This window comes from Protopterus annectens, chromosome 2.part1, assembly GCF_019279795.1.
Source record: "Protopterus annectens isolate FY-2018-M chromosome 2.part1, PAN1.0, whole genome shotgun sequence".
NCBI classification, from domain to species: Eukaryota; Metazoa; Chordata; order Ceratodontiformes; family Protopteridae; genus Protopterus; species Protopterus annectens.
The window spans coordinates 1,512,354,675-1,512,369,469 of record NC_056729.1 but is presented as its reverse complement, the minus strand read 5'-3'; the positions used below and the strand labels follow the sequence as shown (position 1 = coordinate 1,512,369,469).

Genomic DNA, 14,795 nt, shown 5'->3' with positions numbered 1-14,795 from the left:
TACCAGTCTATAAACACCTATCTTGTGTTGGTCTCATTCCAAAAATGACAAAGCTGAGGATCAATGATTACCTTCTAAAGTGGGTAGAGTAGCTTGGCTAGCAAGAAAGAAAAAGGATAAATAAATAGAAATGAATGCCTATATCTTGATGAGAAACAGACTCTTTTAGTATTCAATACACTGCAACTGTATTCTGTTGGCTGAAGGTATTCATTTCAGACTGTAAAAGATGCTATCAAACAGTTTGTGTAGATTGGCATTTGTATTTGAAATTCCCTAAGGAGGATGTCTGAGCTTTACTTGGCTTCATGTCTGTTTTTGTTTTGATTTTTGCTTCTATTCCCGAGTCATACAGCAGTAATGCTATGCAGCAAATAGTAGCACTTAACATATGAACTGCTGCTTGTGAATTACATTAAAGGAGGGGGAATATGGGCATTTGTATATATTGTTTGTTTTACAGATGAAAACGTCTTCCTGGGATCACTATTGTAGCCACTTCAGTCTTATTCCGTCATGAGGTTTAGGTTTTAACAATTGCTTAGTGATAATAAGAAAAACTTCTTAAGGAGCATTTTGTAAACAAAGAATAGATTAGATGTGGAGACAGCAGGGACAGACAGATCATGTAAACCAAATTAAATCTTTACACCTTTTTCTTCCCAACTGCACAAATCTGGCTACTGAAAAAAAAGACAGCACAAACGTTTATCTTTTACCTTAGTCAAGTCTTTGTTTACTGTATGACAATTATTCATGAAATGCAGTGTACTATACTTGAAATTAGTGAGACTTTAAAATAAATAGCATCCTGGGAAAATGCAGTCATGTGAGAACTCTGATCTATGAAAGAGGTAAAGTCATCATGAATGTCTTTGAATTTATGAGTTTAATTAAATTTTATATGTCTAGAACTTGTCTTGAAGTGATGCCCTTTTCTAGATTTGTGTCTGTAATACATATCTTGCATTCTTATCAAAAAGGAATCCTTTTTTAGTGGATTCTGAGCCATCAAATAAAGGGCTAGATGCAGCTGATGAAATGGAGTACCCCCTTTATATTCTGAAAAAAAATCTATCATAGAACTTTGCTGCAATGTTTACAGCACCCAGCTGTGTGTTGCACAGCAGAAAAGTGACTGAAACTTGGTACGAGGAAAAAGAAGGGATAAAAGGAATGTAGAAGTCATTCTGAAGATCCATATTGTATCTTCTTTTTTCTATTCCACCTGACCTGTATTTGGACTGCTTTCCTTTAAACTGTTTCTGTTAACAAAAGTTTGGAAGACGAGATCCCTTCCTATGAAGTTTTTTGTTTATACTGAAAACTTCTGAGACTGAGGTATAGAAATTGCATACATTTCCTTAAATGATAACAATGTTTTTGCCTTTCCTTTCCAGGTAATCATTAACGTCATCTATTAGTTGACCAAACAAACAGTTTTAAGTCGATGAAGAATTCAAACGATTTTTTTTTTCAAAGTAAAGCCGTCTTTCCCAAAAATATCTCTGCCACAGCAATTCTTGTTGCAATATCCACATCTTTATAAATATATTTCTGCATAAGTACTTCTATTCTGTCTATGGCGCCAATTAATTGTCTATTCTGTGTGTGATATTATTGTTAAGAATAGACTGTAGATTTGCTTGAATTTGCTCTAATATGCAACTCTAATAAAAAAAAAACAATGTGAGCATTATAGATTAATGTTCTCATAACTAAGGTATTAGTTGTACAATCATTTCTGTTTTATTTTTCTAGTAAGCCAGAACCTTTAGCTAACTGAAAGATGGCATGGAAATAGTTTCCCCTCCTTGGGTAGATTTTGATACAGAAATAATAACAGGAAATGCCTTACAGGTATTATATAAAACATGTCAAAAGAGATTTATACAACCTATAAGCCTTTCGAGGTGCTGCAGAATCATGCATTGACATGACTATTAGCATTCAGAACAGCTGTAAAGGCACTGTGCAGTAGAAGAGCTATCCACTTTGCCTTCTCATCTTATATAACTTTTCTCTGCATATGAAGCCTTACTAGTATGCCAACCAAAAATCCTGTGATAAAATATGTTTCCATAAAGGATATATCTTCTGAACGACAACCTGAAGATTAAGGAGAAAATTACTTAGAATACTAACAGGAAGGAGTACTATTCTGTCATATACAAATCCTACCCTTAAATAAGAGTTCAGAGAAGAAATAGAAAATTTCTTTCCATTTTCCCTCCTAAACCTACAAAGGTTCATGTTTCTGTCTTCTATCAAAGACTGACAACAATCCAGCAAAGGTACCAATATAGGACCCTGCTGTTTCAATATATTTTCTGTTATAATTAAAATAAGACTGGAGTAAGATAGAAGCTGAATTGGAGGAAGGTATGAAGGATCTAGCTTGTGAAGGCCTGCAATAGCTGCTAGGTACATCCTGTTTTGAAACACATTGATCTGACATCATAAAAAGGGATACTAGCACAGGCACTGGCAAAGGTGCTGCTAAGATCTTTTCTTATGGCAGTCCAGATGTTAGTGAGAAGAATTTCAGTACTTTACAAAATGATTTCATATCCTTGTTTGAGAAATCATTTAAGTTGTAGTAGTATTCAACCAAGATGGTAACCATTTGAAATGTCGGGACCCGCTAAAATTAGTCCTGAAACTCAGAGAATGAATGACCAAGAAAAGGACTTGCGTATACCAAGTCCAACATGCCATTTTTCTGAGGTATGGTGATCTCGGTGTTGGTATACATAAGTTCATAGGTGTGGGAGTATTGCCCACCCCACCCCACCCCACCCCCCGCAAAAAGAAGTTTTAAGGAGAAGAGCAATTTCTGAAATTTGCACTTCTGTGTTTTCAGTCTTCTTTTTGACTGGTCAACACTCAACATTTTAAGTGCAGATATTTCAGTAAGGAGCCCGTCAGAATCTTAAGTAGAAGAGGTGTATTTTTTCTTAGGTTCTAAGGGCATTCTTTGTTGATTCCTCTTTATTAATATTCACCATATTAGTCTTTTTTCTTTTATATGAGTCCATGAAATTAATTTCTCAAAAAAAAAAGAGAGAGAGAGAGAAGAGAATTTAAGAAAGCAGAAAGAAGAAGCACATTTTTGTGATAGAACTGATCTACAGTAAAAACCAAAAACAAAAGACTACAGCGGTGCTTTGCTTGAAGATCTCTGATGAACAATATCAAATAGGAAGCAGGCACAGGCCACTATGCATCTGTAATTACTCCATCATTATAGTGGGGAGCAAAGCATTTAAAGCAGAGAAAATGAAGAAAACTCTTAGCAATGCCAATTTTTTGGAGAGTGTCGTGTTCCAACCAAGGTTTAAAGGAATTTTGGTACTATACTACTAGTATCTTTCTTGGGGATTGGGCTGCAGTTTGTGAAATTTCTGGACAGCAAATGAACACAGATAATGAGGATAAACGCCAAATGTTAAGATTTAATGCTAGCGTGACCTTCCCAGAAGAAGTTAAATCTTTTTTGTGTGTGTGTGAGGGGACAGCATTAAATGAGTTGATTTATCTCATCACTCCTATAGCATTGCATATGTATGTATACTCAGGAGGACACTACTGACTGATAGAGCTTACGCTCACCTTCACAGGTGAGTGAAAATACAATAGTATGTGCAAAACTACATAAACATTTCCATGTTTTCAGTTACGTGTGTGTGTGTGAGTGTGTGTGTGTGTGTGTGTGTGTGTGTGTGTGTGTGTGTGTGTGTGTGTGTGTGTGTATGCAGAGTTCCAGGTGGCTCATCCAGTGCCCAGTGCCCTACCCCTCAGCTCTTCAGCCAATCCATGTCCCCCTAATCTCTTCAGTGAAGAGCAGAAAAAAAAAAAAAAAAAAAAAAACGGCCTTCTAATTTTTTAAAAAATACATTCTGTACTTACAAAAGAACTGCACTTGTCCGCTGTGCCTTCTAACACCTTGTACCCATTCATGTCATCCTTGCTATGCTTGTGCATGTGTATATATATATATATATATATATATATATATATATATATATATATATATATGTGTGTGTGTGTGTGTGTGTGTCTGTGTCTGTCTGTCTGTAAGTTGACAAAGAAATAAAATAAATGCTGCTTATTATGTTACACAGCAGTGCTATGCGGATGTCTACTGCCTTTGTGCTTCCCCATTGATCTGCAAGTACTTACGGCGTCCAGAGTTGCATCCTAATATGCTTTTCTTCTAATGCTTATAACCATGAACATGATTTCATGACCAAAATACTTGTTATAGACACAATTTGACACCAATGATTCCTGCTTATAAGCCTTAAAGAAAATAAAAAAGACTAGTACCTTTTATTAAGACATCACAATATTTTTGACATGAGCTTTGTTAAAATCTTGCAGCATGCTTATAGAAAATAAAATAATTTCATTTTTTAGGTGCAAATACTGTGACAGGTCGTTCAGCATCTCTTCCAATCTGCAGAGGCATGTTCGAAATATTCACAACAAGGAGAAGCCATTTAAATGCCATCTTTGTAACCGGTGTTTTGGACAGCAGACAAACCTAGACCGTCATCTCAAAAAGCACGAACATGAGAGCATACCAGGTACAGTTCCCATCATTTCTTAAAATAAGTGCCAAAGGAAAGTGAATTTTAAATGCATCTGAAATTTGTTTTCAATCTTATATTGAATTGCTGTTTGCCATTTTACAGATTTTAATAACAGCAGAAATGGTGTGAGAAAATAATTGCTGAAATGTCAGTTTGACATCATACAACATACAAGTATACTAATACTGGGACTTTTGGACATACTTTTGAAGCTGCTGACATAATTTATTATACATCACAAAGAAATCTTTGAGAAAAATGTTGCTAGTCCCATAGTAAAATGCAAAGGGAAACTGCAAATTTTTTTATAAAAAAATGTTGTATCATTGTCAGCCCTATTAACCAAATTTGCTAAGCAGAAGTACACAATTTATCTGTCCTTCCTTTCTACCCAGCCAACAACCCATGACCATCAAAAACTTTTACTGTGACCCACATAGCTCCATTTTACCTAGTGCTCTGCATCTCTTAGGGGCACTCAGCCATGTCTCTGGTCTTTATGTCTACAGAATTTCAATTGCCTACCAAACTCATAAACCAAGAAACCACATTAAAACCAACACCGATCAACTAAGTAACTCCAAAAGTAGGTCCACAGGCACAAGGACAACTCCAAAAACTTTATTATTAATAATCAAGCACTTTCACTCCACCTTTCATACAGGTTCGTAAAGGTTTTATGAACGATTCTTTATTTAAAGAGGTTTTATAAATGGTTGTTAATTCTGATGAAGTTCTTGTATGAAAAGTGGAACAAAAGAGCTTAATTATTAATAATAAAGTTTTTGGGGTTGTCCTTGTGGCTACTGACCTGCTTTTGGAGTTACCAAACTCATAAACCACACAGACCAAAGATATTATCTCTGTTCCCTACTGCAATATAAGACTAGTAGAAGTAAATATGTTTCACTTCCAGTACTTTGGTCCCACTGTTTTTTTTTTCATATGGATTAGTTAGAAAAGGGACAGTGACTCAGTAACTTAGTAAATGTACTACTGTTATTTCCATGCGCATTGGTAGGTCCATCTATCAAAGTGTCATTGTCTTATTGACTTTAAGTAGTGCTAATTCTTTGGAAATTAAAGTTGTGTACTTAGCATAACAACAGATGTGCAAGAGCAAGTTCATCCCATACCTCTCAACTGTCCAGATTTTTGACTCATATTTTTGGTCTGTTCCTCACAAAATCTGTGGTTTTCTGGATTTCTGTGGTATATCAATGAGGACTAAATTTACTAAATAATGACAGGCATTTGAGCTTTAGAATTCATATCCTTCAGAAAATGCATGATAATACTAGATCTTTTATTCTAGCAACTTTCTAAGTTTATAAAGGCAATATTTAAAATTTGTCCCAATTTTGGGGGCTTTGTCACCCAATTATTTTTGGCTTTGTCCAAATTTTTTGTGCCAAGAGGTTAAGAGCTATGTTGCATCCTCAGTCATAGATGGACTACAACCACAGGCATTAGGACTGCTTGGCAAGTGAAACTTTTAGAAGCTGTCAGAAGTCAAGTTATCATACAATGGCCAGCCCGTCGATGTCCATTGTTAACTACATGAAGTGCAATGCAAACAGGAAACAAATAGATAAAGCCATCTTTGCTGAGGAAGGAGAATGTGGGCAAATATATTTCCAAGAATGGACCTGCTTTCCCAGATAGGTCATTATGAAAAGGACACAATTTTCATATCTAGAAAAAGGAGGTCCATCCTAGTTAATAGCAGGACAGCATCTCATTCAACCTCTCCAGTGACTTCAAAGTGCTAGCTCCAAAAGAAGACCTAAACTTGGACATCACAGCCAGCTTGCAGTGCCTTGCAAAGGAGTTGAGCAAAGGCTAGGTAGTTGCTGCACACATTGTCAACAGCTGTCATGTCTAAAGAAGGCTACTAAAGTAGTTAGTGCTATGGTACATATTTGGTACAGATAAAAGGAGTGTATTTGTATTTAGTGTAACAAAATGTAACACAATGTGAAAGCCATATGGCTAGGTTGCTTTCTAATATAGTTTTATGCTTGAGAGATAGAAAAACAGTTCTTGACATAAGACTTGGATTGACACTGCACATTTATACAATGGAGAAAATATTCTCTAACACTGGAATCATGAGAGAAACTTTTTGCAGAAGCATAAGAAAGTTATATACTCTCTATAGCAATAAATTTGCTTGATCTCTTTTCCGCACATCATAATCATTGGAGTGGTCACCTCAAGTGCCTTTTTCTGTGCAACTTTAACGATCCTCGGCAAACTCGAGCTCCTCTTTTCCTCCCTGGATGCACTCTTTTCCTCTTCCAGATTGAGTTTAGATTTTTATAATACACACAAGAAAAGAAATAATTTGCTTATTCAAGAAGGTACTACCTGTTGACATCTGGATAACCTCCAGCTATAGTTGAACATTTGGTTGGGGGACACAACAGATCAACAAGATCTACCATTATGGTATGTACATAAGTTTCAATTTGCATTGATCCAGTCCATACACTATAATCATTGATCTGAGTCCCAAGCAGGACAGGATGTGTGGTCTCATTATAAAATGCAACAAAGAAAAAATCCAAAAGTGCCAAACAGAACCAAAACCTTGAACACGGCACATGCAGGAACCACCAACAATGTTAAACCACCAACACTCTTTATTCCAAGACAGAGGCTCACAAATACATTAACCTTGTTCCAAATTATGTTTTCGTCATGGGAAATGACTTCATCAGAGATCTCTGATGAAGTCATTTCCTATGACGAAAATGTAATTTGGAACCTCATTATAAAATGCATCAAAGTTTACCTTAGATCTTGAAATGACACTGAGCTTGTAATGCTTATCAAATGTATACAAAGCGGTCCATGTTGCTGCTACACAAATAATATCAACAGAAAGACGCTGGAAGAATGCTGCTGAGCTTTTGCTTTGAATGGTAGAGTTTTGTTACTGGAAGAATAACAAACTGCAAAACAGTCAGATAGCTACCGAGACAATGTTACCATTATCACCTACTTGCCCAGTCTGTTGGGAGTAAAGCAGACAAACAGATGATTATTTTGTCATGTATCTTTTGTGCAGTCTAGATAGAAACAAAGTTGTCTGTAAACATTTAAGCAATGTGGTCTGAACTTTCTACTTGATAATCAATTACTTTCTTCTACCCGACATGGCGTTCAACCCCACCAAAGCACCAAAACTGCCCTACTACATTTCCTAGATGCTATTAATCAAAATAAAACCTCAGGTAATTGTGTCTTCACCCTTTTCCTGGACTTGTCACAAAGTCTTTGACATGGAATCACATCAACTGCTCCTCTAAAGACTAAATCTTATAGGACTCACAACTCCCTCAGTTAGCTGGTTTACCAGTTACCTAAACCAAGTCTGTAAACTGGAATGGCTGCCACTCCAACATCCTTCCAATCAGTACAGGAATCCCCCATGGCTCCATGCTTGGGATAATACTTTTCAATATCTTCATTAATGACATGTACAAGGAATAAAAACTCATCACCATATTACAATATGTTGACTCAACTTTAATTTTCTCAGCCCCAAATTTTCCCACCTTAGAAAACATCACACAAGCTTTCACCTCTATAGAAAACTGGCTATACAAATCTGTTTTGCTCTTAAACTAAACTAGTCCTATTTCTTCCCAAAACATAAATCAAAACAACACTGACTTTAATATTATCTCCTCAAACAACATGAAAATTGAGAACATCACCAGCACAAAATTACTAGGAGTTGTCACCGATAACAAGTTAAAATTTGATTTGCACATTGACCCTGCAGACAAAAAGACACACTGAAAACTAGGCTCTCTTTACACAGCAAAGAACCTGCAAAGTGATCATAGTAAAACAATAGTTGCCATCTCCCTTCTCCTTCCGACATTCCTATCTGCCTCAACAATATTCATAAATCTAAACTCTTCCACCAAACACAAACTATGAAGCACCTAGAATAAAACTGACAGATTTGCCTGCAGCCTCCCAAACCACTCCCATAACTGCATGGTGTTCAATACCCTCAAATGGCTTGAACTTCCTTAACACATTAACCTCTACCAGCTGCTCACAGTATACAAAATAGTTTGTTATCCACTTAAAAACACCCCCACTGCCAAATCTCATCCAATTGCATGAACCAAATAAAACCCTAAAATCCTCAGAAGTTAAACTAACTAAGCAGACAGTTATTATAGTGACTTGCTATCCTCTATCTCCATCTCCAAGGCATGGAACAAACTTCCATAGGTTCATAGGTTCATACTAGGCTATCTGCCCTAGGGCATTTACAAGCCTAGCCAGAGTGTGTTTGGCTTTCCACCCCTTAGAATGAGTTTACTGTGCCCTTTTTAAGGTTGTGTTTACTGTGCCTCTGTCTAGTAGTGACACTGAAGTGATCCCCGGGGTAAACCTACGATCTCCCATCCACTCGTCAAGATTTTTCTTGAAGAGAGTCAGTGAGGGGCTCTGCCTAACATGGACTAGGATTCTATTCCAGAGTGGAGGAAGTCTCTGGGTTATGAATCTGTCCCTCCAGCATGTCCTATTTATTTCTGTGCTGAAGTTCAAGTCACTCGATCGCGTAGCTCTAAGGGATTTGGATTTTCTGAGGTGGAGCATGTCCATTAATTCCAGGTTGGTTCATGGCTTTGTACGTCAGGCATAGATCACCTCTGAGTAGGCGGTATGCAACTGAGTAGAGCTGGAGTTTCCTTAGCTGAGCAGCATATGGCATCTGTTTGAGTCCCTTGATCCTCTTAGTGAGGTACTTTTGGGGTCTTTCTAGTTGCTGCAGGTGTCGGGTAAGGTACATCCCAAATGGGGCATTGTACTCAATTATGGGCCTGATGAGGGATGAGTAAAGGGGCACAATGACCTCCCTTGATCTAGATGTGAATCCTTTCATGATAAGGTGGGCTATATAGAAGGTCTTTCTAACCACGTTGGCAATGTGGTTGTCAAAGGAGAGGTTACTATCAACTTGGGTCCCCAAGTCCCTAATTACTTCTTCTGCACTTAATGGATTACCTCCTATGTGGTAATTTGTGGGCACTTTGTTTTTGCCAAAGGGTATAACTATACACTTTTTGGCGTTTAGTTTAAGGCCATGGCTCTGGCACCAGTTATCCGTCTCTATGAGACCCTTTTGGAGGATGCTTTTGTCAGCTGGAGAGTCAATTATGGTGCCCAGTTTGCAGTCATCTGCGAACTTGGTCAGCCACAGTCCTCCCGTGTTAGCCTGTACCTCAGAAAAATATATTCCGAATAAGAGAGGTCCCAGGACTGAGCCCTGTGGGACACCACTTGTAACTGGTTTAGAGTCTGACATGGCTCCAGCAATTCTGACCATGTGGGTTCTGTCCTTGAGCCAGTTTGCAACCCATCTTATGACATAGGGGCTTATATTTAAGCTGGAGAGTTTGTCTATGATGCCCGAGTGGGGTATTGTGTCAAAGGCTTTTGCAAGGTCTAGGTAGGCTGTGTGGACCACCTTACCCTCATCAATGGCCTTGGTGACTGTTTCAAAGAAATCTACCAGGTTCAGGAGGCAGGATCTGCCCTTGACAGAGCCGAATTGGGTAGGATCCAGTGTCTGTAGGTCCCCAATGTCTTTGTTTATGAGTTCCTTAATGATCCTCTCCATAGCTTTGCAGACCAGGCTAGTCAGGCTTATGGGGTGGTAGTTTCCAGGGTCCATAGAAGTGCCTCCTTTGTGAAGTGGGACCACTGTTGCTGTACGCCATTCTTTGGGTACATATCCTGTAGTAAGGCTAAGATTGAATAGCAGCTTTATGTGAGGGTATAGCTCTTCTTGGAGTTCTTGTACCATGCAGCCCTGGATACTGTCCGGTCCCATTGATGCTGTGTTTTTTGCTTGGAGAGCGCGGCTCTCACCTGGGCATCTGAGATGTCAGGGAGACAACACTCTGCTGGGATAGATATTTGTCCTTTTGTGGGGGGGGGGGGTTTGCAGTGAACCTGTCTGCCAGGATGTTGGCAATGTCTGAGGGTTCAGTGTATTTTTTGTTATTATGGACTAATTCTGAGCATATCTGGGAGTTGCCACCCAGATTTCTAACATAACTAAAGAAAGCCTTATGATTATCTTTTGTTGCTTGTGAAATTTTTCTCTCGAAAGTGGCCCTGGATGATTTTATGAGCGATCGTAGTTTTTTGCTAGTACTGATCAGAGATGCCTTCCCTTTTAGGGATTTAGCTCTATCATGTAGTAGCTTCCTCCTTCTGTTGTATAGCTTATTTATGGCTGGGGCCCACCAGACAGGATGCCTGCCTTTGGGGGAATGGGTCTTGGTTTTATTTGGGATTGCATGATCCATGCATTCCTGAAGGTGTCCATAGAATGCGTTTAAAAAGGATTCAGCAGATAGGGCCATGGTTTCCACTGGCCTGGGGGCCTTGAAGGATTCCACTTTGGTTTTAAGAAGTGTGAAGTTAGCTTTTGAGAAGTTTTTCACTGTGGTCTTTTGTGCTGGGGGTGGGGGCGGGATGTGGATTTCTAGTGAGATTAATTTATGGCCCGATCTTACCAATAGGGGTATACTTCTGGTATGGAACATTGTGTCCCCATGTTGGTGATGATCAGATCTAGTATGTTTTCCCCTCTTGTGGGAGTGGTGACCAATTGTTCCATAGCATTTGTGTTTATGAATTCTAGAAACCTCTGGGCTAGGGTGTTGGGGCTTGAGTAATGCTCCCAGTCTATGTTTGGATAGTTGAAGTCCCCCGATATGATGGTGTTTGGAGAGACCTTCATATTCTCCAGTGTCTTCAGGAAGGTCGAGTGGGGTTCCTGAGTTTGAGAGGGTGGTCTGTAGCATGCTACAAACTGAAAGGCAGTTTTGCCCACTGTTAGTTGCACATGGATGGTCTCCGATGCTTCGTGCAATGCCACTAACCTGGAGGTGTGGGTGTCCTTGATGAATATGGATACTCCCCCTCCTTTTGTGGTTCGGTCTGGGTTTTGGGGCCAAAAAGCATGATATGAGGTATAACCTGGTAGTGCTGGGGTGCTCTCGGGAGCCTTGAACCAGGTTTCTGTCACATAACAGACATCAATGTTCTCCATACTGAGGAGGGCTTCGAGAGCATGCATCTTGAGGTTTAGACTTCTGGTGTTGAGCAGCATTACCATTAGTTTCTTTCTACTTGTGTTGTCTAAGGAGGTAGGTTTGTTTTTTGAGCCTTGCCTAAAAAAGGTGCTATGAGGGTGGCAAGAGCCTTTGCCAATATCCGAAAGCCCAGGGGTGACAGGTGCAAGCCGTTCCTTGCGAAGTAACGTGGCTTGTCGAGCATGTCATCCCAGGCAGACAGATACTGGATCCCCTTTGAATGACACCAATACTTAAGCCATTTGTTGAAATTGATCATTTTGTCTTTATACTGAGACATCATTCTTGGTGAGGATAAGATGCTGCTCAAGGTCAGGGTCATACTGGCCTGGGCTACATGATCAGAGAGCTCCTCTATGTCTCTTTTCATGTAGTCCAGGGAGGTACATCTCAGGTCATTCACACCAGCATGGACAATGACTGAGCCATATTTGTACTTGCTTTGGAGTGACCTGAGTGCTTGTGTTATGTGGCGGATTCTAGCGCCCGACAGGCAGCTCACTGTGACCTTTTCCTTGTTCAGCCTGGTGAGCGGGACGTCAGTGTGTCTGACTATAGAGTCACCTATTACAAGTGTATCAGGTATGTTGTTAAGCCTTAAGGGTTGTGGCTGTTTGGCACACTGACTTTGTGAGCTATGTGTTGCCTGTGTTTTGTTTTGGGGTAGCGGTTGCTTGGGTGTCTGCTTTGGAGGTCTCTGCTGTTTTGGCAGATTTTTATTTAGAGCCTCCGAGAATGTTTTTGTGTGTTTATGTGTTTGGTCTGCAGTTGTGGTAGGACTATGTGAGACTGGATTTGTGGTGTGTGTGGTTACCTTCTCCTCCTGACTGGTCACGCCAGTACTGAGCCGAGAGAGCTCAGCCTCCAGTTTGGCTATATGGTTGCATCTCTCACATATATTTGTACTTGTTGGGAGGAGGAGAGGGTTGTCTGTGTACATGAGGCAGTTGTAACATTGCCTCAAGATTTCCAGATTCACCAGCTGGACTGGAGAGGAAACCAGTAACTGACCTTTGGACATGCTAGAATAGTATAGGGAACTCCTTTGCAACTGAATCAGAAAGGACCAATAGGGGATAAAGTACTCAAGGGGAGTATATGAAGATGTAGTGCTTATTTAGATTATTAGTGCTTAACTTATAGAAATTGCTTATATGAGCAAGTGCAGGGTTTTAGATTTAGAATAGAGTGTTTAATATGAGAGTTAGAGCAGTTCCAAGGGAGAAAGTGAAGAGCAGACTTTGTGGAGCCAGGAATAGTTTAATCCCGATTAACCAGTGCTGCCCGATGCGCAAAATCACGCAAAGCCGCTCTAAGCGATTTTTAAACCACATCAGGCTTTTACATAACCTGCAACAATTTAAATCTGCCCTAAAATATCACCTGGCAACTAATAAACTATGCAAATGCAACATGCCTATAGTCTGAAGTATGCAATCCTAATTCTGTCCACTATGGATTTAGTGGATAAGAGTATTAATATAGTATTTTTGCTTTTACTCACAATATCTTGAAAACACATATTTCCTTAATCTGATATGCTTTGTAAATAATGTTTGTTTACCATTTGCTTTGAAATAGTTTGTAAATAATTATTTGTGGACTGTTTTTCTTTTGAATTGTCAAAAATGTATTTCTATCCTTGTTTTAGAGATTTTGTCCCCTTCTCTGCTGGAAATGGGCATTTCTTTTCTCAAATGGACCTTCCCAGTATACAAAAGCCAATAAAAAAATAAATATGGTTTTGCACCCTTTTTATTTGTAGCATAAGATCTCTGAGAACATAACCCATCAGCAGTCAGCACTCAGCATTTTACCTTTTTCTCACTTTGTTGCAACTGGTCTTTTACATTCAGTCCAATTAATGTATAATCATCGCAGAGGGTGTTAGCACACACTGCTCTGAAGTGTACTGCATTTCCAGCTAGCTTCAGTCAGGCTTTCGCCTCATGACAATACTTGACCCTGCTGTCTTCACTGTTCTTTCTGCAGCATTAGGTAACTAGGACAGAGACAGCTTGGCTATAGTCTTCACAGTTGCCACCTGCACTCCATTTATTTACTGGTATCTACAGTTTTCTGAGTGTCTGTTATGTTTTGACAACAATTTCCCTCTGGAATCTGGTCAAATGTGCCAAGTAATTAATTTTTCTGATAGGAAAAGTACCTGAGGCATATACTCACTTCCCTAAACAATCCGTGACACTGAACTCCTCTTTTCAAAGAGATGGATTCCTGGAGCGTTCATTGTAGCATTTTGTTTTGTGGCTGCCAACACAGCAATGGAATCCACAAGGGGTATCATACTCTAGTGGATCCTGTCCTTGTCAGTCCTGAGAACCAGGGTATGGGTTCAGCTACAAATGGATCATTTCAAGCATAGTTATACCTACATCCATCATCTTGTCAGGAGGTGGAACCACCCAAACTGTTGCTGGGGCTGAGCAGAACACCTCTTAAAGGATTTCTTCTTTGGAGGAAGTGGTTAGATGGACCAGGATTCCACAGTGTCTCATCATTTCAAGGATTTCCCTGAATCTAAGGTCTTCCAGAAAGGACTGGGGAGAAACCTCTCCCTCATTTGTGTGCAGACTTCATTGTAAATGGAGCCACCTATACTGATAAATTCAGCTCCAACTTTACTCCTCTCTCCCCCTCAACCTTCCCTCAGGAAATATCATCAAATATAACTCCCCCTACTATCACTAGGAAACAGGTCCCTAATGCTCACTCTAAGACTAAGAACACTGCATCAAAGGGTCCGGACAATATCCCAGAATGCCTTCTAAATTGCATGAAACATGACTTATCAGGGCCTCTGGAATTACTATTTAACTGTAGCCTCCAAACAGGCTTTGGGCCTCATGAATGAAGAACAGCCATCCCTCTGCACAAAGGTGGGCCATCTACAGACCCTGGAAACTGCAGTGTAAAACCATGGAAAGAATTATCATGGAGATGATCGACAGAGCTATAGTAAACCTCCAGACACTGGACCCAACACAGTTTGGTTTTGTCAAGGGCAGGTCATGCCTACTCAACCTAGTGGACTTCTTTGAGA

General features: G+C 39.5%; 1 protein-coding gene across 6 annotated transcripts in view; it reads left to right on the top strand.

Moving 5' to 3' along the window:
- The window catches only part of PRDM16 (PR/SET domain 16), a 2,576,872-nt gene that overhangs the window by 2,467,704 nt on the left and 94,373 nt on the right, over window positions 1-14,795 (top strand). For all 6 annotated transcript variants that reach the window (XM_044062971.1, XM_044062974.1, XM_044062970.1 and 3 more), the window contains one exon: window positions 4,420-4,589. In XM_044062971.1, coding sequence (XP_043918906.1) covers window positions 4,420-4,589 — 170 coding nt within the window. The remainder of the gene's footprint in view (window positions 1-4,419; window positions 4,590-14,795) is intronic.